Source organism: Aquila chrysaetos, chromosome 5 (genome assembly GCF_900496995.4).
Source record: "Aquila chrysaetos chrysaetos chromosome 5, bAquChr1.4, whole genome shotgun sequence".
Classification (NCBI taxonomy): domain Eukaryota; kingdom Metazoa; phylum Chordata; class Aves; order Accipitriformes; family Accipitridae; genus Aquila; species Aquila chrysaetos.
The window spans coordinates 14,184,782-14,210,514 of NC_044008.1; the positions used below are offsets into that span (position 1 = coordinate 14,184,782).

General features: G+C 41.4%; 1 protein-coding gene across 2 annotated transcripts in view; it reads right to left on the reverse strand.

Annotated features, from left to right (window-relative positions):
• The window catches only part of RELN (reelin), a 305,081-nt gene that overhangs the window by 68,438 nt on the left and 210,910 nt on the right, over positions 1 to 25,733 (reverse strand). For both annotated transcript variants that reach the window (XM_030014298.1, XM_030014297.2), the window contains exons 21-30: positions 24,141 to 24,333; positions 21,394 to 21,506; positions 14,598 to 14,735; positions 13,767 to 13,953; positions 9,781 to 9,986; positions 6,687 to 6,858; positions 6,107 to 6,307; positions 3,733 to 3,968; positions 1,478 to 1,635; positions 400 to 607 (exon numbers count right to left, since the gene is read on the reverse strand). In XM_030014298.1, coding sequence (XP_029870158.1) covers positions 400 to 607; positions 1,478 to 1,635; positions 3,733 to 3,968; positions 6,107 to 6,307; positions 6,687 to 6,858; positions 9,781 to 9,986; positions 13,767 to 13,953; positions 14,598 to 14,735; positions 21,394 to 21,506; positions 24,141 to 24,333 — 1,812 coding nt within the window. The remainder of the gene's footprint in view (positions 1 to 399; positions 608 to 1,477; positions 1,636 to 3,732; positions 3,969 to 6,106; positions 6,308 to 6,686; positions 6,859 to 9,780; positions 9,987 to 13,766; positions 13,954 to 14,597; positions 14,736 to 21,393; positions 21,507 to 24,140; positions 24,334 to 25,733) is intronic.

Sequence of the window (25,733 nt, forward strand, 5' to 3'; positions counted from 1 at the left end):
TTGCTATGCCATCTCTATGCTTGCAATTCAATGCAGTCAGGGGAAAGGGAGTTTTTCTGTCCAGCTATAAGCAGAGTCTTAGGTTTTGTGTAGTCTTAAGACCACATCTTCTGCCTGTCCATCTAGAATACAATGCAAACCATCTTCTCAGAAGGATAAAGAGTTCATGTTTTTTTATGCTGCTATTTCACAGTTTCTAATCTAAGTATTCTCTCTATAGAAAAAGAAATAGTACAACAGAATGAACAAAAAAGTTAACTTCTCTTCCTTTAAGATTTCTTGTACAGGTTGCAATTACCAGAAAAACATTTCTCACCTTCTCACATCTACACTTCTAATAGCGGAGAGGAGACAACATGAATACACAGACAATTGTGAGAAGCAGCACTGAGGATTGACCTGATATTTGTGGTGTCCAGGGGAACAGTCCTCGCCTCCCTTTTGCCAGGTCCATTGAAGTACAGAGATTTTCTGTCGCTGAGCACGCCACAGCCTGTCCCAACCTGACCTCCTGTTATCTTGTACCAGAGAGGGCTTAGCTTCCTCTCAAACCTGTCGAACATCTCACTGTGATTAGGCACATTAGACACACAGGTTCCATGCGATGCTTCAAGAAAAAAAAATATATGGAAGATGCTTTGGTGAAACTGTGCTGAACAGAGTAAAGGTCAGATACAGTACATTGGCAGACGGTTCTGTTGCTTTTCTAAGAAAATGTCCTGATGACAGGATTGTACCTTTTTAAACCCACTTCACAAATTTTCATAGGCAGAATAAGCCCTCTTCCTCTAAACTCTAAGATGGCTTATTTCACTAGGTGAAAAACAGCTGCATTTTATGTTGATAAGGCATTTTATGTAAACAGAAAAATATTATCCTTTTATTTCATTTTAAGCAAATTGAACAAAAGATGTTAGCTTATTGCTTTGTTGGTATAAAGGGTGGAAAAGACTGCAGCGTGCAACTGGTTGTGTCAATCACTGTTTTTTTTCATTGGGTTTGGGTTTTTTTTTTGTATTTCAGCATAAAAGCCCCTGAAACCACAAGTGAGCAGAATTTTCCACAGAAGGGCCTGTCAGAACATATGTTCCCTCCTGGTCCCATGCCATCTGATGGCCAGGGGACTCAAAAACAGCACCAATTCTTTTGAAGATGATCCAAAGGCTTTTAAGTAGACTTTTTAGTTTATAATATTTTGTTTTCTCTTTTATCGCTAGTCCCTTCCCATTCATACAGATGGTGATGTTCAAAGATTGTGGTTGCCAGAAACATCACCCGTGTCCGCTGCCTTCAGCTGCTCTGTTTTGCCTGTGCTGAATTTTATTTAACAAAATGAAAAGACTCCTGCTGGCAGCCTGTGAAATTTATGTCATCATATATTTTTCCAGAATATTGGAGAGGAAAAACAAGATGCTAGATTTACAGCTTTAGCTTAGCCAATACTTACTGTAATCCCACCTAAAAAGGGTTGTCTTACCTGTGTAGCCCAGGTCACAGAAGCAGACCCCTGAGACACAGTCCCCGTGACCGTTGCAGTAGTTGGGGCAAGGCTCAGAAATGTAAACGCCATCTAAGCCAAAAGGAGGCACGCTCTTGTGGGAGCTGCTCTCCTGAATCCAGCGGAATCGAGTCTTACTGTAGAGAAACAACAACGAAGGCTTGGTATTACTATTCCCAGCTTCAATATCTACTGCTCCTTGTTTAAGATTAGAAGGAGCTTTTCCTGAATTAGCCATTTGCAAGTAAGATGCAAATGGATGCCCGGAAGATATTTCTGACATCCTACATTTTGTGCAACTTCACTTAAGGATATTTTTCTCCAGATGTATTTTGACTTCCTCTATTTCTCCGGCCCTTATCCACCAGTGTGATGCAAAGAACAGATAAATGGTTTTACCAAAAAGAATGAATGATTAAACATGACTCTGAAGATGCCTTTCACTACTCAGTTCAACCTGAACTGCTAATTACATATTAAAATCCCAGAACTCCATTTCTTACAGTACTTATGAAAGGAACTCAGAAATGGCAGTGATACAGAGTTTATTATGGGATTGTACAATTTTTAGTAAAAAACCTTCAAGTAATTTGGATACAAGAAAAATCATCCACTTCCTAAAAATAATGGCAAATAATGCGTCCTACAGGACTTGTGGACAGAAATACAAGATTTTTATTCTTGGACAACAACATGAAATTCCTGGAAAACAGTGATCTAATCCTTAACTTGCATAACTGAAACTGCTCCAGGGACTTCAGTGAGCCTACACTAAAGTTACTGCAGCTGACCCACTGCATAGGAAATCTGTTAAAGAAAAAATATTTTGGTTATTCATTTTTAGTCTTTAAGTTTTAGCTGAATCACTTTAGAGGAGCTCCAGAGAGGGGAACAGACTTAAAATCTCATTGCCAATCCAATGGATTAACTAAGATCCTCCTTGCTACTCTGCCTAAAATATAATAAATCTATTGCTTTTCTTCTGCTATGCACTGGGATTTGGTAGGTAGGTGATCATCGTGCTAGTGCTCTGTACCAACTGATGAAATGGGATGCTCTCCGGATAACCCGTAAACCATGATTTCCAAAGTGACCCACAACAAATTCAGTTTTCAACACGCCGAGACCCTCATCAGACTCACACTACTTGCATTTTTAATGTATTAGCATGAGCTTCTTATTCCTGATCACATTACTGAACATAATGCCAAACAGATTGCTGCTATTGATTCTGCACTGCTTGTTTTGGGTAAATCAAATCAGCTGGTGTCAGATCTGTGCAATTTGGCACCTGCTTTTATTGGCTAATTACTGAAGAAAAGACAAACTTGTTACGGTACACGCTGCTATTTCAACTCCTTGCGGCAAAGGCAGTGGCTTTCCTGCTACACAATATGCCACATACTCAAAATCTGTGCCAGGGCTTGAGGATGAGGAGCCTGTGGCAGGATGGGGCTGGAACCCAGGGGCAGCACTAGAGCAGCTGCCTGGGGGGAGAAAGGCAGGAGGCAGCGAGGGCATGGCCAGGGGCTCAGGGGGACGGCTGCCGGCTGCGCTGGCAGCACTTGGTGCAGGCAGCAAATCAGACTGGGGCAGTTTACTGACAGGGTAAGACAGCAAGCAAGGCGAGTGAGAAAATTCAGCCAGATCCAAGTAAGATTGAGAAAAGCCTCCTGATTTCAAGGCTTATTTGCGTCTTCCACCATCTGATGTTTCCTCATCTGTATTAACCCGATGCTGAGGTTGTGCTCGCAGGTGAGCACATCTATCATTCCTCCCTCCTTTGACTTCGGCTGTCCCAGCCACCTTCAATGACACAGCACATTACGCAGCAGCTCAAGTACCCTTCTAGGGTTTCTTTGCCCAGTGGTAACTGTAAAAGTAATCCTGTTCCAATGGTTTATTTGATTCAAGTGACTTATCACTCTCCTGCTGGTGCCTCTGACCGAACTGATATGTGTAAGGAGAGACAGCACCATGATGAAGAGATTGATGTAAAATTAAAATGTTCCGGGTTCCTTGTTGCTTTGTAATTTAATTTTATAGACTGTTGTGACACCTTTAAAATGGAAAGCTTCTCCCTGTTTTGGAGAGCATGGTGTATTTTTCCCAGATCTGCTGATTTTTAACACCGCTTTTACACACAGCTTGCAATTTTTTCCTAATGTAATATCAAAGAAGAGGCAGCTAATTCACGGGTACCACTAGCATCACTGGTTTACAATGTACAGTACCTGGCTGCAAGCGACCTGGGGATAACAATAGTAATTCTTGTCCAGTCCTCAAAGTCTCCTGTGTGATACACAGTCGGCTCGCTCAGCTCCCGTGAGCTTCCCTCACATCCTTTCGTGCCCGGAGATGCAGGATAGCAGCCCTCCTTCACGAGTGACCAGAAGAGCCCAGCATCGTGCGAGTACTGAAGTCGAACGGGAGCAGAGCTGCTGTACTGGTTCGTGCAACCAATGTTCAACTGCAAAAAAGCAGAGCATCAGATACGAGCGGAAGAAACCTGTGCTGTTATTGGCATTTATTGGCTGCAAACCACCTTTGACTTTTTGGTTTGGGAGGCTTAGCGCTCTGAACACTTGCTTTGAACCCTGCTGGCAAACAGTGACTGATGCTTGGAGTCTGTTTCCTACACGTATATGAAATTTCTCAGTAAAAATTCCCACTATCCCTTCATTAAGATCACTGGGTTCAGCACATTGAAATGCGCAAATAACTTGTCAAAGGTCCTGGTGCATAGCAGGCCACAAACAGCAAACTCTGCACAGGCACCTACATACCCAGAAGGAGTGGGAAGAGCTGTATCGCCTGAGACCCATCCCATCTGCTGTCCACCCAATGTGCCCAGAGGATCAGTCTGACTCCAGGGTCCCCCCCTGCCCTGGGCTGCGAGCCCTGACCACAGCCTAGTCTTTGGCCTCGCAGAAATGATGTCTGGGAGTTGGCACTGAAGTTTGGGCCCCAGAATAGAGCAAAATTGGATGAAGTAGAAAAATGCGTATTAAAATGTGAAATGAGAATGTAACCAAGACAAAAATCAACTGCTGATTTGAAGTTTTCAGTTTCATTTTTCAAGCTATCAGAAAAATATTACTTTTCATTATTTTACTGCAGAAATTCTACTTGAGCTGTAGAATGTAAAATGTAAAACAAAATCATTCATGTAAAATGAAATAATTTTGACAAATTACTGTCTTTGAGTTTATCAATGCAAAATTATTCCAGGCAGCTATTTAAAATGGAAATTTCACAAACTCAGGAAAGCATTTAACCATATGTTTAAAATTAAAGCACGCAAATAGGACTAACGTATTTATGTGCAGGCCAGTTTAAAAGCTTTCCAAAAAAGAGAGGAGCATAAATTCAGGCCTCAAATAATAGACTTCATAAAGAAGAACTCAATGTTCTCTGATAAATATACAAAATATAAACAATGTGTATGTTACATTGCCAAGTGTTTCAGCGATGGAAGGTGTATGAAATATCTTTAAGTATTGCTTTTTTAGACTAAACAATTTTTGAAATGCTGATCATCAAACCTACAGAATGGAGACTTAGTCACTGAAGGAAAGTGGTGAAGAGGCAAATAGCATCTTTTCCAGGCTAAATGGCATTTATATATTGAAATATTTTTGGGTTTTAGACAGTTTAAACTATAAAACTACAAGCAATACTCACTCAGAAATTGTACTGCAATCCCTCAGTTTGTGTAGCATTTCATTAGCATAACTTTTAGATGAAATGAGATTATTTTACAAATCCCATTATTTCTAACTAACTTTCCTATTTATAGAACTGTGGGAATTATATTTGAAAAGCTGCCTGTAAACATCTGATCTCTTTAATAATTCCACTTGTAAATTATTCAGTGTCTGTATCCACCAATTATGTAAGGACCATGTATTTGTGGTGAGCTCATTAAAATTGCATTGCAACCAACCTCCAGAATTCACCAATGGGATTTCATTATAAACTCAATAAAATTTTGATTAGGGTTCAGAAACAAGAGCTTGTCAAAGCAAATACACTTTCTTTGGAACCCATATTCTGATGTATTGTCAGACCACTGAAATTTTTGTAAGCCCTTTAAAGAAGAGAATGCTAATTGGAGCCTATATTCATTGACACAATAAAAGTAAATTATATGAAAAACCCACACTGGAGTACAGAGCAGCTTGTAAGTCCTTAAATAGTTTAAAATACAAAATATGTACGCAAACCACATTGCAGCTTTTGTAGTCATGGAGCCCCAGATGGGATAAATCCTTTTTCCATTGACAGTGCAGTAGCATTTCCTAGTACTGACTCGAATATAATGACAGTCACTTCAACCCACTTCTGAAATGTGTTGAAGAACAATGAGCTTTAAAACTTCTCCAGAGGGGTAAAAAAAAGCTCTCCTGCACCAAGGTTTTGGCTATCCTTTTGGAAAGCAGCATGATATTTTATGCTGTATGAATTCATACTTGTGCTCTTCACACCTTTTTACACAGTGGTATAATTTATCACCTTGTTTTGAACTGTAGCCTCAGTGGAATCCTGCAAGTATTGGCTAAGGGCAGATTTACTGATATTCTGCAGGGATTTATGTGTAAGGAATACCTTGAACTGCAGGACATATCCAGGCTTCAGCGTTAAATCTCGAGTCACTGCAAACCGGTCTCCATCTGATTTACCAAAGAGCATGGCGGAGGGGGTGGCAGAGCAGAAACTTTCGTTTTTGGTCATCCCTTCGTTGGCTAACATTAACCATACACTCAGTTGGTTCATAGGGTAATCAAATGCTGGCTTTTCATAAAAGTTCTGTTAGAAATGAAAAGGAAAGCAACAACAAATACTATCACCTTGCAGTGTGACTTCAGAATAATTCCCAAAATGATCACCTTTCAAATTTTGCAATTTATATTTTCTGTCGTTATCAAAAAATTGTAATTTCCAAAATTTGTCTTGACTTTTTGAGGAGATACATAATTACATCCTCTGTCACAAAGATTAGGAGCCTGATGGTTTTGTGATAAGACTCAGGTTATTCTCACACAGAGAGACACAGCTGCAAACACTATGGCTGTTTCTTTAAAGACACCCAATATTTTCAAACAAAATTATATTAAAAAAAAGTCTACTAACAGAGAGGATGGTTCCTGTTTCATGGGGATGCCCATAGCCTGCTCTTGCTTATTACCTGTGGTAAAGTGGGATTAACAACGGGAATGATGTGCTTCTGCTTCTCTGACAAAATGATGATGTCATCGATGGCCCACTGATCATACCCTTCCCCTGAAAACACGGGCTGCCACCAGCGAAACCTGGTGCAAGGTGTCTTGGCTGCAGCTGGCAGCTCCAGATAGACAAACCTGAAGAACAGAAATTCAGCAGACTTTAGGGAAAGGAGTTTGTAGAGAAATGGAAGAAATACCACTAAATAGGGAAAAGAGGCAGGAAAGCCAGTGTCTGTCTTACATGTAGAAACCCTCAGAAATCTTCTACATATCTGCATACCTATTTATACACTGCATATCAAGAAGCTTTCTTTGTCCTTCTTGTCTGTGGAGAATGTAAACTCTTTAAGAAAATGGCTATTTTTTACTGTCTATTACTATATTGCCTAGCACAATAAGGAACTGATTTGAACTCTTCAGCTTTGAATTAAACTGTTCAGCTGATCCATGTTCAGCAAGTCTTAACATTCTTCTGGTGCCAGCAAGTAATAGTGACATATGCTGGCAAAATTAATTTCTCATTCTCTTCTGCTGGTTGGGCCTATTTGTAGACAAAAGCATCCTTCTATTACAATGCAATAGATTATGTAGCAGAGTTTTCTGCTGTGGATAAAAATATTTCAGCCCTCCTATATGGATCTTCATAAAAGAACTTTAGGTCTTCTCAGATAGTTTGCTTTACATTCAACTTAGGATACACCTTACAAAAATGATGTTAAATAAAAGTTGAAGTTTCAAACCTAATCATACTTATGTTAAAAAGTACAATAATTAATCAGTTGTTTAGTCCTGTTTCAGACACCTTAAGTACATGTATTTATACATATATTCCTTTCGGTACTCTTTCTTTATACCACGTTATTTTGTACCACAGACCCTGCTTCACTTGCTGGTTAGGCAGACAGAGGTGGAGGAATTGTTCAGGGGTACAGGGAACCTTCTTTTCCAGAGGATTTGTAGATTTATGTGTTGGAAAATAAGGAATTGGAAAATAAGATCTGGACCACATTTGAAGCAGCAGAAAAATAAATATGCATAGCTATATTCAGTAAGGACCATCACTCTTGGTTACTCAGGGGGGCAAATGTTTTGTCTAAAAATAATGTGTTGGATAGTCCAGTGATGAAGGTTTCAGTATGTAGCTTCTTTATTGGATGTGTCCTGTAATTTTGACAAAGTAGAGGCTAAACCACCCACCTAGTAGATGCAGGGAAGGTGGTGGATGTAGTTTTTCTGGATTTTAGTAAGGCTTTTGATACTGTCTCTCACAGCACCCTTCTGGACAAGTTGTCCAACTGTGGGATGAGCGGGTTCACGGTGTGCTGGGTGAAGAACTGGCTGAAGGGCAGAACTCAAAGGGTTGTAGTGAATGGGGCTACATCTGGCTGGTGACCGGTCACCAGTGGTGTTCCTCAGGGTTCAATCCTAGGGCTAGTCCTGTTCAATATATTTATCAATGATCTGGATGCAGGAGTTGAATGCACCATTAGCAAGTTTGCTGATGATACCAAACTGGGAGGTGCTGTTGACTCTCTTGAGGAACAAGAGGCCTTGCAGAGGGAGCTAGACAGATTGCAGCATTGGGCTATGAACAATGGGATGAAATTTAACAAGTCAAAATGCTGGATTCTGCACCCAGGATGGAGTAACACTGGGGACAAGTATGAATTGGGAGAGGGGTGGCTGGAGAGCAGCCCTGCAGAAAGGGATCCGGGGGTGCTGGTTGACAGCAGGCTCAATATGAGTCAGCAGTGTGCCCTGGCAGCCAAGAAGGCAAACTGCAACCTGGGGTGCATCAAACACAGCATAACCAGCCAGTCAAAAGAGGGGATCATCCCACTGTATTCAGCGTTGGTGCGGCCTCACCTTGAGTACTGTGTGCAGTTCTTGGCCCCACAGTTTAAGAAGGATGTGAAGGTTCTTGAATGTGTCCAGAGGAGGGCAACAAAGCTGGTGAAAGGGCTGGAAGGAATGACCTACGAGGAGCGGCTTAGGACTTTGGGCTTGTCTAGTTTGGAGAAGGCTGAGGAGCTCTCTACAGCTTCCTGAGGAGGGGAAGTGGAAGAGGGAGGTGCTGAGCTCTTCTCCCTGGTATCCAGTGATAGGACACATGGGAATAGTTCAAAGCTGCGCCAGGGGAGGTTTAGACTGGATGGACATTAGGAAGCATTTCTTTACCGAGAGGGTGGTCAAACACTGGAACAGGCTTCCCAGAGAGGTGGTCGATGCCCCACGCCTGTTAGTGTTTTAAGAGGCATTAGGACAATGCCTTATATAACGTGCTTTAACTTTGGTCAGCCCTGAAGTGCTGAGGCAGTTGGACTAGATGATGATTGTAGGTCCCTTCCAACTGAAATATTCTGTTCTATTCTATTCTATTCTATTCTAAACAAAATTCAATGGTTTTATACTTCCAAGTGCCTAGATCAGCTTTAGAAAAGGACAGTTTACTGAGTTACAGAAGTCCTTCGGAAAACATTGTTCATTGCAATGCAAAATGACAAGATGGGAAGATAAAATTATTTACATATTGAAAGACATGAACTACAGGTAATAGAAATAATGTTAATACCTATGCAGACAAATGCAATTTAAATTTTCACTGATAAGCTATCTTACAGCAAATTTGAAATGCTCAACATGATTTCTTCTCCTCCTTAAATATTTCTTTAAAGGAGTTTTTGTTGTATGTGACATTAATACATGTTCATTAGATCTGAAACCAGAGCCAGAGGAAATGGCGGATTTCTATACCTCTTTTGGGCAAGTTCTGTATTTGCTTGCTAATGTTTTGCAGATCTTAGCATTTTAGTCGTGTTTCACATGGGAGGTGAGTGATTGGAAACTTGACATTTTACTTCAGTTTTAAGGCCCACTTTCATTAGATTTTTCTTCCTAGTGGCAGGAGTTTACTGTGGCAGCCTGGAAAAGTTTCCATATAATGATGGCTTTTAAGCATTACAACTTGAAATTATTATTCATGTTTTCATAAACTGAGAAATAGTTTTTTTTAAAAGACCTGATGCAGTATGGATTTAATTTAGACCAAAATTATACCTGGGTTTGCTGAAGTCAGAGAAATACATTTCTGCAAGCAGCTGCCAGTTGATACCGCCGTTATTGCTGTACTGCAGCAGCACACCTTCTTCTCTGCTGTCTGGTTTATTGCATGAAGAACTGTCTCCTCCTATCTGGATGTAAAACTGGACAAAATCCACCCAGGTCGTGTCCAAATCCCAGCTTACCAACTGTCTTTTCCCAGCCTACAATACAAAAACACAGAGGGGCAATAATGCAATAATAATATTAAATATGACACCTTCACTATGAACAGACATATTTAAAGTCCAACACAGATGAATATTCCACAGAAAATTGTGCAACATGGAGGACATTGAATTTTGTGTTAACATGACTTTTTTTTGTCCTTCAGACAATAATTCTGCTTGGCCATCCTTTATGTCTTAATCACCCTGGTGTGATCTCACAAGAATTTTTATTATCAGATTTCAACACACAATGCGACTGCACAACACAATTTCCACACAACTATTTCATCTCATTCCTTCAAGGTTCCAGGTACCTTCAGGAGACAAAGAGCAAGATGCTGGATATCCTGAACCAACCAGGGCTAAATTTTTAAGTATTCAGCTTTTTAATGAGAAAGCATAAAGCAGTAAAAGGACACTTCTGAAGTCTCATTTCCCCAGTCAAATCTTGCACTGTATAGGGTTACCCAATCATCTGAAATTATAGCCCCTATAATATCTGTTGCTTGAAGCCCACCTCCTACACAAGAACAAGGGAGTGGCATTTTCTCTTCATGCCTCACCTGAGTATGATTTGTTCCTACACAAAACTATGCTCTTTTCCTAGTAAGTGTTGTAAATCAGGAGTCTCTCAACCTGTGGATTTGGTTTCAGGTTTACCTAAGCACAGCTGACAGAAAAAATAGACTCATAAAATGCAGTGAACAGCATTTCCAAGGATGTTTTTGAGTTCTAGCAGGATGCAGCTCTTGGACGTCTACACTGTGGTCAACATGGTTGCTCTGTGCATGTTGGCAAAGGAGGACAGAGCATATTCAGCTAAAAAGAAGCTTTAAGGTTTAAGAGCCTTTTATTGTAACTGGAATTATCCTGTTCCCCTCTTCCCCTTGTGCCCTGGTGCTTGAGGCTGAGCTTGTGGGCTTGCACATCAACAAGCCTACAAGATGGTGATATGTGATGTGAAGCTGCCTGTGGTGAGGCAGGACACAGGGTGAGAGCAGTGTCCCTGCAGAGGTGACTCGCGTGCCCTGTGCCTAGCACAGCCCTGCCCCAGCACAGCGTTGTGTCGCCACAAGCTTTTATAGGTAGGGCAAAGCCAAATACGTGTAGCTGGAGGGAGGATGTGGGGATCATATTTCTGCATTCATTAAAAGTAGCTGCAACCTGGCACCGCCCCCCAAAATGGAGCAGAACCAGCAACATGCCTACTGTTTCTAATTCCCTAAAAAATCATGGTTTCCTGTCCATCTCCAAGCATATAAAGGTATCAAAAAGGAAAACCTGAGCTAAGTTATAAAATTATGCCTATGTTTTAATTAATATTTATGTTTTTCTCTGTCTCACTTGTACATTCATGATCCTTCTGACAAATTTCCAGACAAATTTGAGATAATAAAGTGACATGATCTAGCTGGACGTAAGTAACAAGATTTATGAGCTGAGATTTAAAATATCATCTGTGTTTTTTAATAAGATGATAGATTAATTTAAATCCTGTTCCACTCATCACCTCTTTCCTCTTTCTCCCCAGTTCAGGGTAAACTCAGCACAGATACATGTCTATTGCTTTCTTACTCAGAACATTTCACTTTGCTGCCGTTACAGCCTGGGTCCATAGCTCATTTGTAGACTCTACCAAACAGGCCTCATCACACTGCTAGACTAATTTCTGTAGGCTGAATGCTTCTGTTTTTGAAACTTGGTTAGCTTGCACCACTGATGACAACTAAAACCTGTGAAGAATCCTTTGACCCTCAAAAAACTCATTTAGGATACAGTCATATTGATCTGGTCTGAACTATGCCTCCTATTTTTGTTTATTTGGTGGTTTATCCCCAGCTGAGCAAGCCCTCCTGGATGGTGCCATGAGACTGAGATGGGCTCAGCCTTGGGTGCAGCCCCGAGGTTCCTGGTGCAGCCCCACATGGCTAATACTGGCCAAGGTGACACTGATAATCTCTTGGTAGTTTGCTTTCACAGCTTCATTTGGAGACCCAAAGGAATTTGAAATTACCATCATCAAATCAAACTAGTAACAGATAATTAAGATGCAAACACCCTTGCTGCCCCATGGGCAGATGTGTCCCAGCTGGCTGAGGGTACCCAATGTACTGACCTGTAGTGGATCAAGCTCTGGCTGTAAAACTATTCCACGTGGGTTTTCCGTATCTACACCCCACAACAGCTCTGCTTGCCAAAGGGTTAACCACAGAACCAGGTTAATTGAGAAAGGGCACAAGTGACATAAAACCTCAGAGGAATTGCAGGGGCTAATTGAAAGAGCTCTGTATTACAAACACACCTACAATTGATTAAAATGAGTTGTAAAACAAAAGATGGAGGGTCGGCAGAACAAAGCCAACATTAATTCTGGTAGCAGTAATTGATTATGGCAGTAAACATTAGACATTCAAATAAAAAGTGGCTATTTGAGCAAATAAAAAGAAATGGAGCCTGTGAATATGAGCTCCCAAAACAACACAGAACTGTTGGGCAACTATAAAAATAATTTTTTATTACCTACCAGCATGGCCACTAGATACCTTGAAAAAGATCTAAACAGAAATTAAATAAACCACCTTCTGTTGATGGCACACAGACTGCTACTACTCAAGAAATGAATGATAACCTAACCCTTAGAGATCAATAGAAAGAAGCCAAGAATTTCTAAATGAGTTTTTCACTCCTCCGTAGCAGAAATCAGAAGAAAGATCATAGCAGGTTAATTCTAATTTAGCAAACTACTTTTGAGAAACTTGGCATAAGGAACTGAGCCAGAAGGAAAAACATCTAACAGAGAAGACGATTATATAAAAAAATCCAATTATCACAATTAGCTAGTTATACTGATTGGTCTATTATGAAATTTTCAGCACAGAGCTGCATTTCCAGGGGAGCTGGATGTGAGACTATGTAGGAGTGCTGAAAATTATTTGATGGGTTAGATTTTTGTAATGAGGTAAACAACACACAATTACACAGCGTGGCATATTGGGTTATTCTTCTGGGACTAATCTGGCTATCATGACAGCAGTGGCAGTTTGATCAAACCTTTAAAAGAGAAGCACATAGCTGCATTTATACTCTTCCTTTCAATTAAGAACAAAACAAAACCCAGTACTAGACCCGAGGAGCAACAATAAAAAATAAATCTGTGATTACAACCCATAATCTTACATCTGGTCATAAAGATATCTTTTTATTTTAGTTATAATTGCCATTAATTAGCAGAATTCCCTATATATCTTTCCTGCTCTATTATTTTCATCTGCAAAGCATCCAAGTTATACAAAAGAGTATCCTCCCACAGGCTAACCACTTTCTAGAAGTCCAGAGGGTTGGTTTGTTCACTAGTTTTGGTCCTGTGACCTCAAATTGAGCTGCTTGTCCCCTGAAAAGCCAACCTTTCTCCATCCCTCGCCCAGAACAGTACAGAACAAACAAAGGGGAGCTGCTGGATGCTGAGAAAGAACTGAGTCTTAAAACAGAAAATACATAATTAAGACAGTACGAATGTACACACTTCCCAGCACACTGGTGATTTACTTCCTTCCATTACAGCTGGTTTTTCTTGAATACATAATGCACGTGTCTTTCCCTATCTCTTTTGATTGCTTTGTTCTTTACCTGCAGAGCACAGCTGTGCTGTTTAATGCACTTCTTATACTGTGTGCAGCTTTCTGCCACCTCCCTTTTCTTTGCCATACAACCACATCACGCTCCATTCAAACCTACAGTACATGCCTTTCTCATTCTCCCATCCCCCATTAGTACCTTGTTGAAGTAAAGCGAGGAGCCAGATGAGATGACCCCACAGCCTTCTTCAGGCTTGACGATCTCTCCCCCAATAGTTTCCTGCCACTCTGTCTTCAGGCTGTCTGGGTTCTCAAAATCAGACATGATGGTTGAAGGAAGGGGATTTTCAGGCTGACATTCAGTACCCCGAAACCCCAAGTCACACCTGGAAGGAAATGTAAATGTAACAAGCTTTTAAAGACTTTATTTGACATTGACAGTTACTTAAGGCGGTGCACTGACCTTTTAAAATTAGATGTGAAATAGCAAATCATTCTGGGATTGGAATTTTGGATCTTGGAAACAAACTAGAATAACTGGATAATGGAATAAAGCTATGTCTTATTTCTAGAAAAAAGCCTGTGGTGTCCAGAAAGTTTGTAGCTGGCAGGCAGTAGTCTGTGCCCTTGGTATTGCACCTGGTCTGACAGCGGCTGCCAAGCAGCGCTAAGCTGGTCCCTGGCATCACTCTGATGCAGCAAAAGAGCTCCGGCACTAAGCTGATCCCTGGGGTCCTTGTGCAAAGGACTGGAGTGGCCACCAGGACACTTGCAGCAGGGCAGCCCTGTGCCACTGAAAGCTCTTCCAACACCTGGATCTTCCAAGGGTATGGGTTCTTGGACAGAGAGGTGTGGAGCAACAGGCTGTTAATGTTGCTTGAATGGTCTAACCCCTCATAGCGCTTTTACTTTTTAATGTTTAATCTAAAAATAAGAACAACAGCGGAAAAAAAAAAAGATTATGCAAACTAATAGGATACCTGAAGTATCAGGAGACCATTGTTAAGAGGAACTGGCAAATGCTTTATACCTGCAAACGCCATGGTCACACCAGCCATGTCCGCTGCACATGTTGGGACACTGCTGTCCAATGTAGATGTTGTCTAAGGCCCATTCATCTTGGGCTGTGTAGTAGCACTGACTCCAGCGAAAACGTGTGGCACTGGACCTTAAAACCAATAACAATGCTTTAATTTGTGATTTTTTACAGAACTGTGGGAAAAAAGATAAAATGCAACTATAAAAAATAAAGTAAGTTGATATCACAATCACAGCCCAGCCTGCAAAAGACTGGCAGAACCAGACAGATTTTTGTAAATGAACTTTCTAGATGATGCCACTTGCTGCACAGAGCTATCTAATGGGCTTTCCAGTTCTTAATAACATTTCTGAGGAAGGCTGCAGAGGTGTTACAGGGCCTTTGTGCATTACCTTAAGATAAACCTGTCAATGGATATTATCAGATTTTTATTGAGTGCCATTCTGCAAGAGTCACAGGTCACAGGCTGCAAAACTAGAAAGGTGGATCTAGGGCATGACTTTGATTTTTATAGTTTTGGTCACAGTTAACGGGCTATAAGTTGTGTAAAAAGGTTTCTTCTGATATTTATCATTAAAAAAATTCTATTAAAGTTCTTGAGTGTAAGCGTTTCTCCCCTTTGAATACCATCTATTTCCATTCAACAATAGTTGACCGGTTTTTATTGGATATAGAAATTTCTTTTTGACAGGATGATTCTAAACTAGATTTTGCTCACATATCACTAGTGACATTGCGATCACAAGTTTTTGACAAAGATCCAGTTTCATAGCACCTATTTTTTTCCACATTGCAAATAGCTTGCTCTTGGCGAGCTACTCAAACAAAATCTGTAACACCCAAGGATTGTGGTGGGGAATCATTGGATTAGATTACTTGCCTATATATAACTAAGCTCTGGATATTTGTAATATTCTTCAAGCAGACCACCTTGCTGTAGTTTCTCCTTTCTAGTTAAATAGTTTCTCTTCAACAGCTTTATTTTTCTTTATTATAGTGAAGTCAGGTAACATTATCTATTAAAAAGTGCTTGATGTTGGCCCTCTAGGAGATTGTCCAATGTGACATTGAGATTTTCTGTGCTGAGTGAATCCTGCTAGCCAAACCCAGCCTGACATCCATAAAAACCAAGGCTGGAGAAGAAACTTAATCACAAGGAGGGTAATTTTTGTCGCTGTCGAGCCTTTCCAAGCTGCCCCGCCAACCTGTACACATCCAACAGGTTACACGCGTTGGCTAGTGGCAGCTCCCAGCTGGTGGGCGCAGGAACCCTCTACTCCATGCTTGTTCCAGAATGAGATTAAGAAAAATACAGTGCATGTAAAGTGAAACAAAGATGGGAAACCATTCATCGTGATGGAGCAAAAGGGGCTGTGCTGGCTGCGTGTTCGGTCTGGGAAAAAAGGGGTGGTGGGGGCAATGAGCGCGCTGAGGCTGAGTCACAGAGCTGTGGAGGGGATGGACAGGGAAAGCAAGGCTGACTGCAGAGAATTAAAAATCAGACTTTAAATTGGGACAGGCCTGTGCCTGGCCAAGGGCTGACTGGGTGGGCTGAGGAGGTTCCTATAAGAAGTAGGAGCTTCTTTCCTAAGTGGCTATGTTAATGATGGCATGGGATATAACGCTGTTACTCTAATTTAAGATAAAAAGCTCTTCCCCCCACCCCCCAAAATTTATGTAGAATAAGACCTTTTAAAATGAATATTGTAAAGGTGGCTGAGCACCTGCTTGCATGTATGGAAGTGAAAAAACAGATAGAGGAGGCCTGTGCAGCTAAAATGGACAGTACGTTAGAGCAGTTAAGCCATCCAGCCACATACTAGAAGCACACAAAGATTAGTTTAGTACATGCTTGGAGAAATTTTTAAAATACCACTTTTGAATTTCTTTAAAAAACAAGTGAAGTTGCCCAAGGGCTTGATTTTTAATTGAAATCACCCTTGTTGTCTTTAAGTATCTGCTTGATATTGCAAATACTGTAAGCACTTTTACAGCATGCAGAGTTAATCTGCGGGGGCAGATCTGCCGATTAAATACTCTCTCGGGATATAATGTATTGATGGGTTACATTACAAGAGCTATGAATTATCCATTAGAAGTGCACAATGCCAGTAATCTGCACACGAAGGACTTCCTAAGCTTGCATAGGCATAATGGGCAGTCAATATTCACCACAACTAGTTACTGTTTATTTTTGGAGTGCTCTGAACACCACCTCGGTGGTGGTGTTCACGTTCGCTACAGAGCATCAACGGCACCACAGAGAGCCCTGACAGAGACTGTGTGCTCTGGAAAGAGCTGTCATGACTGGTGTCAACTCTCGTGTGTGCTGAGGAAAATAACAATACTGAAACCAAAGAAAGGTTTTAGAGCAGACAGCCCACCCCACACCCAATAAAATTGTGTCATGTTGTTTGCCCAGGTGACAGGAGGGACAGCACCGTGGCCGGGCTCCTCTGGTTTTCATTAGTGAAGGTGTGTGGATAGAGGTGGGGTGTGTGACTCTGCAGCCCGGGGGTATTTACAGCAAACTGGGGGGGATTTAAAGTGATGTAGGGGCAATTTTGCCATCCCGTGGAAGTCTCATGGTGCCCAACAAGTGGTGGTGCCCCCCCGAACGCAGCTCCCGTTGCTGCTTGGTGTGGCATGGATGGCATTTCCTCAGCCGTCTGCCGGCTGCTGCTGGGTGCAAATGTCCCTGCGGTGTGGCTCTTTGGGTGCATCGCGGCTGGTTCTGGGGCATCAGGCTCACACCCGCCCTACACAAACAGTGGGGAGAGCCCACCCGTGGGTAATAACAAAGTACACCCCTGTGCCCAGGGGAGCACCACACCTGAAACACCACCGAGAAGACCCCTGTGCGGCACCGCTGTGGGGCTGTTCCGAGGACTGTGGGCCCGTGGAAAGCAGGCCCACACCGCAAGGCGCGAAGCCGACACCAGGGCCGACAGCCCATGCTGGGGCCTGCGTGGGTTTCACCTGGGCAAAATGTTTCCCTGGACAGGCTCGTCGTCCCCGTCCTGCTGCAGGGGACTGCCACCCTGCCAGGGGCAGAGCACAGAGCCACATGCTGCCAGGGTGGCTCTGCCTTCCTCCTCGGGTCTCAGATGTTGGCTGCACATCAAGCTAAGGCTGAGCTCAGCTCTGCTTGTTACTTAGAAGCTCCCCCAGATGAATTCAGCGACGGCAGGAGATCTGTTTCCCTCATTTAAGGGGAGGGGAGGAAGGGAGGAGTCGCGTTGCCGCCTGGAGATGAACATGAAGCTGACAGGGAGGTGCGTGCATCAGCTAGGCAGCTGGGGACGGTCCCTGGGGAGCCACATCCTAGCGGGCAGGGGTTATTTTCAGCTGCAGACAAAGAGAGCTCTTGCCCAGGGACAGCTTCGCTGCTGCGGGAATCCCAGGGCCCCCGAGCTGGAGCGGGGCGAGGGGCTGCCCTCGCCTTCCCACCCGGCCGGGCGGTCATGGGGGGTCCGTGGAAAGCGGGGCCATCGTCACACGGCTGTGGGCAGCAAAAGCTCTCACAGATTCAGATTCCTCTCTGGGTGAGGGATAACACGTGTTTGTTAGGCTGAATTCGCAATTGCAAAAGCAATGCCGCTGAAAAGCCAGTCCTGCTCGCTGTTTTTGAAAGCTTTCCAAGGCTGCTCTGCACCTCAAGGTAACAACAGTTTAAGAGGATTATGCTGTTAAAAATGGTAATCAACAATTTTAAAAAGCCATGTTAATTAAGAAAAGAGAATAAGGAGCTGAGTGTCAGCCACATTCTCAGTGATAAAATACTGGTTTTCTGGACAGTCACTGTTTGGACAGCTATTCAAATGGGAAGTGCAGTACCGAGGAGTTATGAAAGCATTTTATTACAAGCAAAATATACCTCCCTAGTTCCTCATATTTCTTCCCCCCCCCTTTTTTTTGATGCTACTGGAAGGCAATCTGGCTTTCTGATGACATTATATCTAAGTCAGGTTGATGTCAAATGAAAGTCACTGTTGTTGCGTGACATTTTACATATGCACAAGGAAATCATGTCCCAGATGTATTGCAAGTGAAATGATGTTCTTTCTGTTATAAAATTTTTCAGATATGAGTTAAAATAAAATCATTGTCTTCTCTCCTGATATTAAAAACCCTAACGATCTAATGCAAATTTGTACCTGATAAAATTATATTTGCTACCTTCTGAGTTACCATAATTACATTTACCCAATTATCCTGAAACTCTCATTCAGTCATTAGGTGTTGATTTGTTTATGAAGTCAGCAACTGACAGCTGCTTGTATCTCATTAAGGCCTGTTCATATGTAAATGCCTCCCATAAAACTGAAATTAATTTTCATCAGTGTTAGAAATGTTCAGTTCAAGTACAATACAATTTCAGTGAGCAGGTGCATACATTTCATTTCACCGATACAAGTCTCACTGTTGCAGCAGATTTCCTAACATCCCAAATCTCGGATAACACAGACCTTGTAAACTCACGCTTGCCAGATGCAGAACATCTACAGATGTGCAGAAATACCAGCATGCCCAGAAAGTTTTACAAGAGAAATAGGTACTGTTATGAACAATTTTCTGGCTGCATGAGCACAGTACTGCAGCCTGATGCTACCTGTGCACCCAAGGTGCAAGCCCTCAGCAAAATGCTGTGCATGCAGGGATAAAAGCTCCGGCAATTGTAGCACGGCTGTGCAGGGGTATGAGGGCATGTTGAGGCTACCAAGGGCCAGAGCAAGGCTAACGAGACCTCAAGCCTCGGTCCTGAGTCCTCATTTAGGTGTCTTGTGGGGCTGAGCCAGAAGGAAGGTCCCCAGAGGTCCCTTCCCCTCACCCCAGTTTTGGGAAGGCAGAAGACCTGGCTCTCCCCCTCTGCACTGTTCTTCCTGGCCACTGCTAAGTTTTTGCCCATGGGTGGTAGGAGAGGGAGGGAGGGTGCCCCAAAGAAGAACCCTATGGAGCATTTTTGCTACCAGGCCCCCGGGCTGGTGCCCTCTGTGTGGCCGGGCTGGCAGAGGAGCTCTGCACATCAAATGTTCACCAGTAATGCCCAGGTTTGTAAAGGCAGAAAATTGTCCTCTGTTAGTAAGCGTGCTTTAAAAATGCAAAAAAAATTCCCCTCCCAATCTCAAGCCAAAGGAGTGACTGAGCCCTCAATCTGCTCCTTGCCGGTGGAAAAGAGGAAAAAAGAGGGAAAGCGGCTGAGATGTGTCTGGTGTGCTGGATTGCTTCTGGTGTGGAACATGCAGCCATCCTTCCTCTTCACCCTGATTGTGCCATAGTACAACACAGTCATATTGAAAATGTGTTTTATGAAAAGCAAAGCAAAGTTCAGTGGTAATTTGTTCCTTAATTACAAACAAAACTCTGCTAACAGACCGGAATCCCTTCAGATGCAAGATAGAGTGTGAAATATTTATGATTTGTGCGCAGCATAAAACAGGAACCCGCCTATTATTTCATCATAATTTCTCCCCACAGTCTCCTAAATTAAAGTGGAATTATTTGCTTCTGTTACCTCATATGCTGAAGAAAATTATTAGATTCTAAAGAAAAAAAGGCCCACAACATTGGTATTATCATCAACTATACACTGTATAATAATAACTTTCAGTACAGTATACATCTTATAAATAAATTTAAAAATAACAGCCTACTTTAGAGTTTAACCTGCAAAATTGTAGACACTTTTTAAACTCCTAAGTGTCTAAGTGAGCCACTGATTTTGCAGCTGGTGGCACATAACAGCGTGTAAGATTTAGTACATTATAATGTAACTACAAAGCAGTTCTTCTTAGACTTACTTGTGCTATTTGGTATTAACTGACCTGATACGCTTTAAGGATTCAATATTTGCCCTGATGTTTTGCCTGGAAATAGGAAATTCTGAATATTGGCTGTACAGTAAAAAAGGCCAGTGCGTTGAAAGAAGGTGTCATGGGGTGGTTGATAGAAATAGATTGTGTTGAGGCTGTGGAGAGTGCAGAAGAATGATGAAGGACTGGGAAATACAATGATAATTTAATCTGAGCAAGCTCTCATTGCAATTGCTGTGATGAATTCAGGTCAAACATAAGCAAAGTGTAACTCTAATAGGAATAATTTAACTCTCAAATGAAGGAAGCTCTGAAGATTATTGAGATTTATGACAACTTTTTATTTGTATGTTATAATAAAGATTTTAAAATAAATAATGGAAGAAATAATCTAGTTAAATAAAAATGTTAGGGGAGGCAAAACAAGTTGATTACAATAAGATTAACAGGGTAAGTGTTTCTGATAATTTTTGTTGCTGTTTTTTGCAGAAGAGAATGTTATTTTTTAAGACATGCTATAAAAAGAAACAAGAGGTAAAAAATTCCCAGAAATGAATCATTAGTTATTGTTTATACAAGGCTTTGGTCTGAAGATGTAAACAATAAGGAATGTGCAAAATAAAAATTAACAATCCAAATAAAGCCTTCCTCCAGTGGGGCATTTACAGACAAGCGCCACTATTTTTGAAAAGGTCTGAACTTTATTAGAAGAGTCACAGTATGTATTAAAAACAGTCTTAAACAATAGCTTCTGGTGACTTCACCAACATTTCACTCTCTAATTATGTAAGGAAGGTGTTTTATGTTAAATACCTGCAACAGGGTCAGCCCTGGTACCCTGGCACCCCGGCACCCCACCCACCCACTTGAGTATGATCTACAGAGGACTTGATCTTTGTCACAGCAATTTAAAAGTAGATGAATTATCTGGACGCCCCCCCAAAAAAAATTAAAAAGAAGAAAGAAATGCTCACCAGGTCTTCTGTGGTAAAAGGACGGTGATTCTCCTCCACTGAGTAAATTCGCTGGAGTGGTAAATACTTGCTGATGTAAACTCCTGACAGCTTGGCATACTGGGAAGACATTCCTTGAAGTAAAACATTTCAAAACCAGATTTAATGTTGAGGAAGAATTGGGAACAGAAGCAAGGGTTAAACATTCACAGACCCAGGAGCTTGCCGGGGTCCAGATGTTGGAGTGAAAGACCCAGAGGCAGAAAAATCCTGGCATGATGCAGAGAAATTTGTCAGAAAACTAACAGTAGTACAATTAAGGATAGGAGAAAGCCATATGACTCATTTAAAGAGTTTAGCGTTAGCGACTAGTGATGTTTTGCTTTCCTCAATGAGGATGCCTAGCTCATTTTTTTTACTATTCTCACTCAAGCATCTACTGCTGACTATGAAGTAAGTCTACAAGTCCACTATGGAATAAGTCTATGAAAGTGACTTCCAGACCATTATACCAGTCATTTTAGAGACCTACTTGCGAGCCTTTGCCGGGGGATGCTGGCTCCCCCCAGTCCCTCCATCTGCAGTGGGGAGCAGCAGTAGGAACAGACAGAGCCACACGAGAGCATCCAACTGCGGTCTACTGAAGCTGCCTCCAGAGGCCCTTACCATGCTCTGCAGCTGTATTACCTTTGACACCTACAGCAAACGGTGTAAATTCTCCCTTCCTGCTCCTAGGATTCCTTCCACTCAGATTCCTAGAGAGGTCTGTTCCCCAAATTTTCTTTTTTCTTTTCAGAAAATCTGATAATTATCAAGTCTTTTTTATATTAAATATAAATGAAGTCCATTATCTCAGTCTCTTACTGTTTTCTAGACCTGCCCTTCCATGTTACTCCATTTTTCTGCAATATTCCATTTATTTTTTTGTATATTGCTAGAACAGCACCCAAAACTTCTGTGCTATTGTTTTGATGAGATATTAATAAAGTGCTTGAATATTATTATGAACCTGTGTGCTCCTTTTCTAGGTACCCATTCAGAGAGTCCCTTCTGCCACTACTGCCACAGCACAGCTCCTCTCGACCGTCACCACCTCTCCAAGAGTGTTTCGCCTTTTGCTGCTGCGCTCATCCCCATGTGGGGTGTCAGGCAAGAGGGGGACCTTTGGGACAGACACCTGCCTATGCAAGTAGCCTACTTTGACTGCTCTGAAACTAATAATAAAGCAGTGATTCTCTACAGTAGTTAAAGCAATTAAGAATATTTATATAGTTAAATTATATAGTAATAGTTATATATTAAATATGAAGAAGGGCAGAATATATTATTTTACAGAGAAATTTATTGCTGAAATATTTTAGAGTATGAAATGAAGATCTGATAGCTTATTCTGTTTTTGGGTTTTTTTTCAGTACATTTTCTAAAGGCTTAGTTTCCTTTCCAGCAATTTTCAAACATTTTTTGCTGATTCATCTCCCCTGAAAGATCTTACAAAACAGGATCTGATCAGTCCTTGCAAAGCAAACAAAACTTTCAAAAATTTTAATTAATTAGTGTTTTGTGTATTTGCCAGATTATGTCCTTGAAATATACTACAAATAGCCTTCTCTATTACTTTTTTATCACAGCAACTTGGGTGGTGTGAGAAAAACAATTTGGCTGCAAGTTTTCTCTCTGAACTCAGCTCCGCTGAGAGAGGAAAGGAGCACTACAATCTGAAGGCAACTGATCTTCCATTGATGGCAAGGACAAATCCCAAGCACCCACCACTAGGAACTGTTCTTGGACACCATGATGACGCCTGCTAGGTATAAAAGACACGAACATAATTTGAAATACCATGTTTATAGCTTTCCTCTGAATTGTGTTTAAGGTAAAAAAGCATTACTTGGATTTGCAAAGTTTAAAAATTCAGTTATTGCCATTTCTCTACTCTGCCCACCAAAGTAAACATGTCGAAACACAACATGGCAAAAGGTAACAGGACAATGCTTTCATTGCTCACAGAAGATGTGGGACAAGACATTCAAATCCCTCTGTGAAAACGCACCAGGACAAGTTCCCTGACACCCTCTGAATCTGCTCAGAGGCAGCTGAAGGACCTTGGTTAGTTCACCCTGAGGCCAGGGAAAGTCCAGCTTGCCATCTAAGATGGAAAACAAAAGCACAAATTATGCCCAAATGCGCTATTCGCATTTGTGCTGAGACAGGGCTGAGCCACATGGGGAAATAGCAGCCAACACTGCTATTTGCACTTCTAGCAGAGACGGGGAAACAGCCGGTCATTACGGCCCTGGACTGTGTTTGAACCAGGGATGGGAGATGAAAGGCTCTACATTACAATCCCCCAAAGGAATGCGCTTTCCATTTACGAAATCGCTGCGCACAAAGGCAGAAAAAATTTCTATCCATTTAAATTCCAGGAAACAGTAGATGCATTTTGCTTTGAAAAACAAAGCAATAGCACAGGACAGATCTCGGCCATTACTCTGTAGCTCTGTCTATCTGTGCCCCAGTTCTTTTCTCAGCCTTGGTCCATTCCTGTCACAATTCTGTGTTTCAGGCTCTCAGATACCTTTCTTCCAAATATCACGAAGAACAGTTTAAATACTCTTGTTAGTCATTTTGACTGATTCCAATTGAGAATTTTTTTATAGAAAGGAGAATGAGGAAAACATCTCCCTTTGTTCAATGCCACAAGTATATTTCAGATGATCTTTGTATAAGCAGAGTTTATGGAAGACAAAGGTCCTTGATGCCAGCCTCACCTCCTGAACAAGATGCCACGTGAGGCCATGGTTGGTGGAGTAGTCCAGTTTCACCTGGTTGTCCATATGAGGAGTAAAAGCCTGACTGCAGCCCATCACTAAGTTGAACTGTATCATATACGAAGCTCCGATCTGCATAGACTGGGTCTCCACATAGCGCATGCTAGAAGCTAACTTCGAATCTCCTGTAAAACTGAGAGATGTAAGGAAAGAATCAGGATCCATCCCCAAAATAATTCAGAAAGGAACAGTAGCAATGGTTCTGGGTTAAGTACAGTGATGCTTCTTTCTTTGTTCTGGAGATTGGTGCATGGGATGAGACCATGTGCAGAAGCATCTTTCTGTTGGTACTTCTGCAAATTACAAGGAAAGCCTTGATGTATCCCAGAGTGTGAAACACTGAATAATTCTGTTAGTTCTTACTATATGCTCTTTGTATTAATGATCAAGTTAGGATCAAGGAAAGGATAATGTACAGAAAAAACAACACAAAGAAAGTTCATTCCCCAGGAGTGTCCATTGCCTAAGGTCATGTCACAGTAACAGCTGTAATTTCATGCAAGCACTGGACAGTAAAGATACACTGCGTTTAGTTTAAAATATCCTTATTACATAGACTTTTCATTCCATTGATTTTCAAGTGATTCTATATGCAATGCATTCACTGACTTTTGACTGTGTTTCAGAATTAATATCACCTATCCTCAGCTTCTTTTCTGCAGGATGTACTGATACAAGAGTTATATTATCCAGTGGACTGGAAAAGATAATTTTGTCAGTAGTAATGTTTGGAACACGCCAAGCCTCATATATGATACAAGGTACCCAGTTATCACATACATGGTAACACAATATATATGAAATTACAAGGTTATTTCAATTTAAATGCAGGTTTTTCTTCTATGCACTATTCAAAAGGAAAAAAAAGTCAAATGCAAGACAGGTATAAGGAGGAAGTAACAACAACTTAAGCTTTGAATCCTGCACGCTAGGCTTCAAAACAGAATGTTTTTAAGAAAGAAATCGCCTCCCTCTCCTTAGTTTGAGATGTTTAGTTAGTGTCTTCAGAAGTACTGTAGTCCTTTCACCTTCAACATTTTCTAAGACTATTCTTAAACGTGAACAATTTAGGATAGGGATTGCATCTTTTTCAAGAAAAATCACTGCAAATCATCATGCAAAAATAAAAAGCTACATTCAGTACAGTGGTGATGAACAGAATAATCTAGTTCAAGCTTGCCCTTATGGTCAAGTAAGTTAGTTTACCATCTTAAATAAGAAATCCTAATCTTTCAATATCATACAATAAAACATATTAGCTTCTACCCTGTAAAAATCAAGGTCACGATGAAGTTGGTGTAATGACTAGGAATACAAGTCAGTGTTACTTAGCACTCTTAAATTAATTCACTGACCCACACTGTTTTCTATAGCGTCCTTTCTAGAAAGAGCAGTCAAGCCATAAATGTCAGCATCCTACCTTAAAGCTTTAGAAGAAATTACTGAAAGCTGACATTAGTTTTGTCATTATCAAATTGCTGTTACTTGGCACAAGTTAAGATCCAGGCTCCTTTTTACTTTCTGACCTTGCTC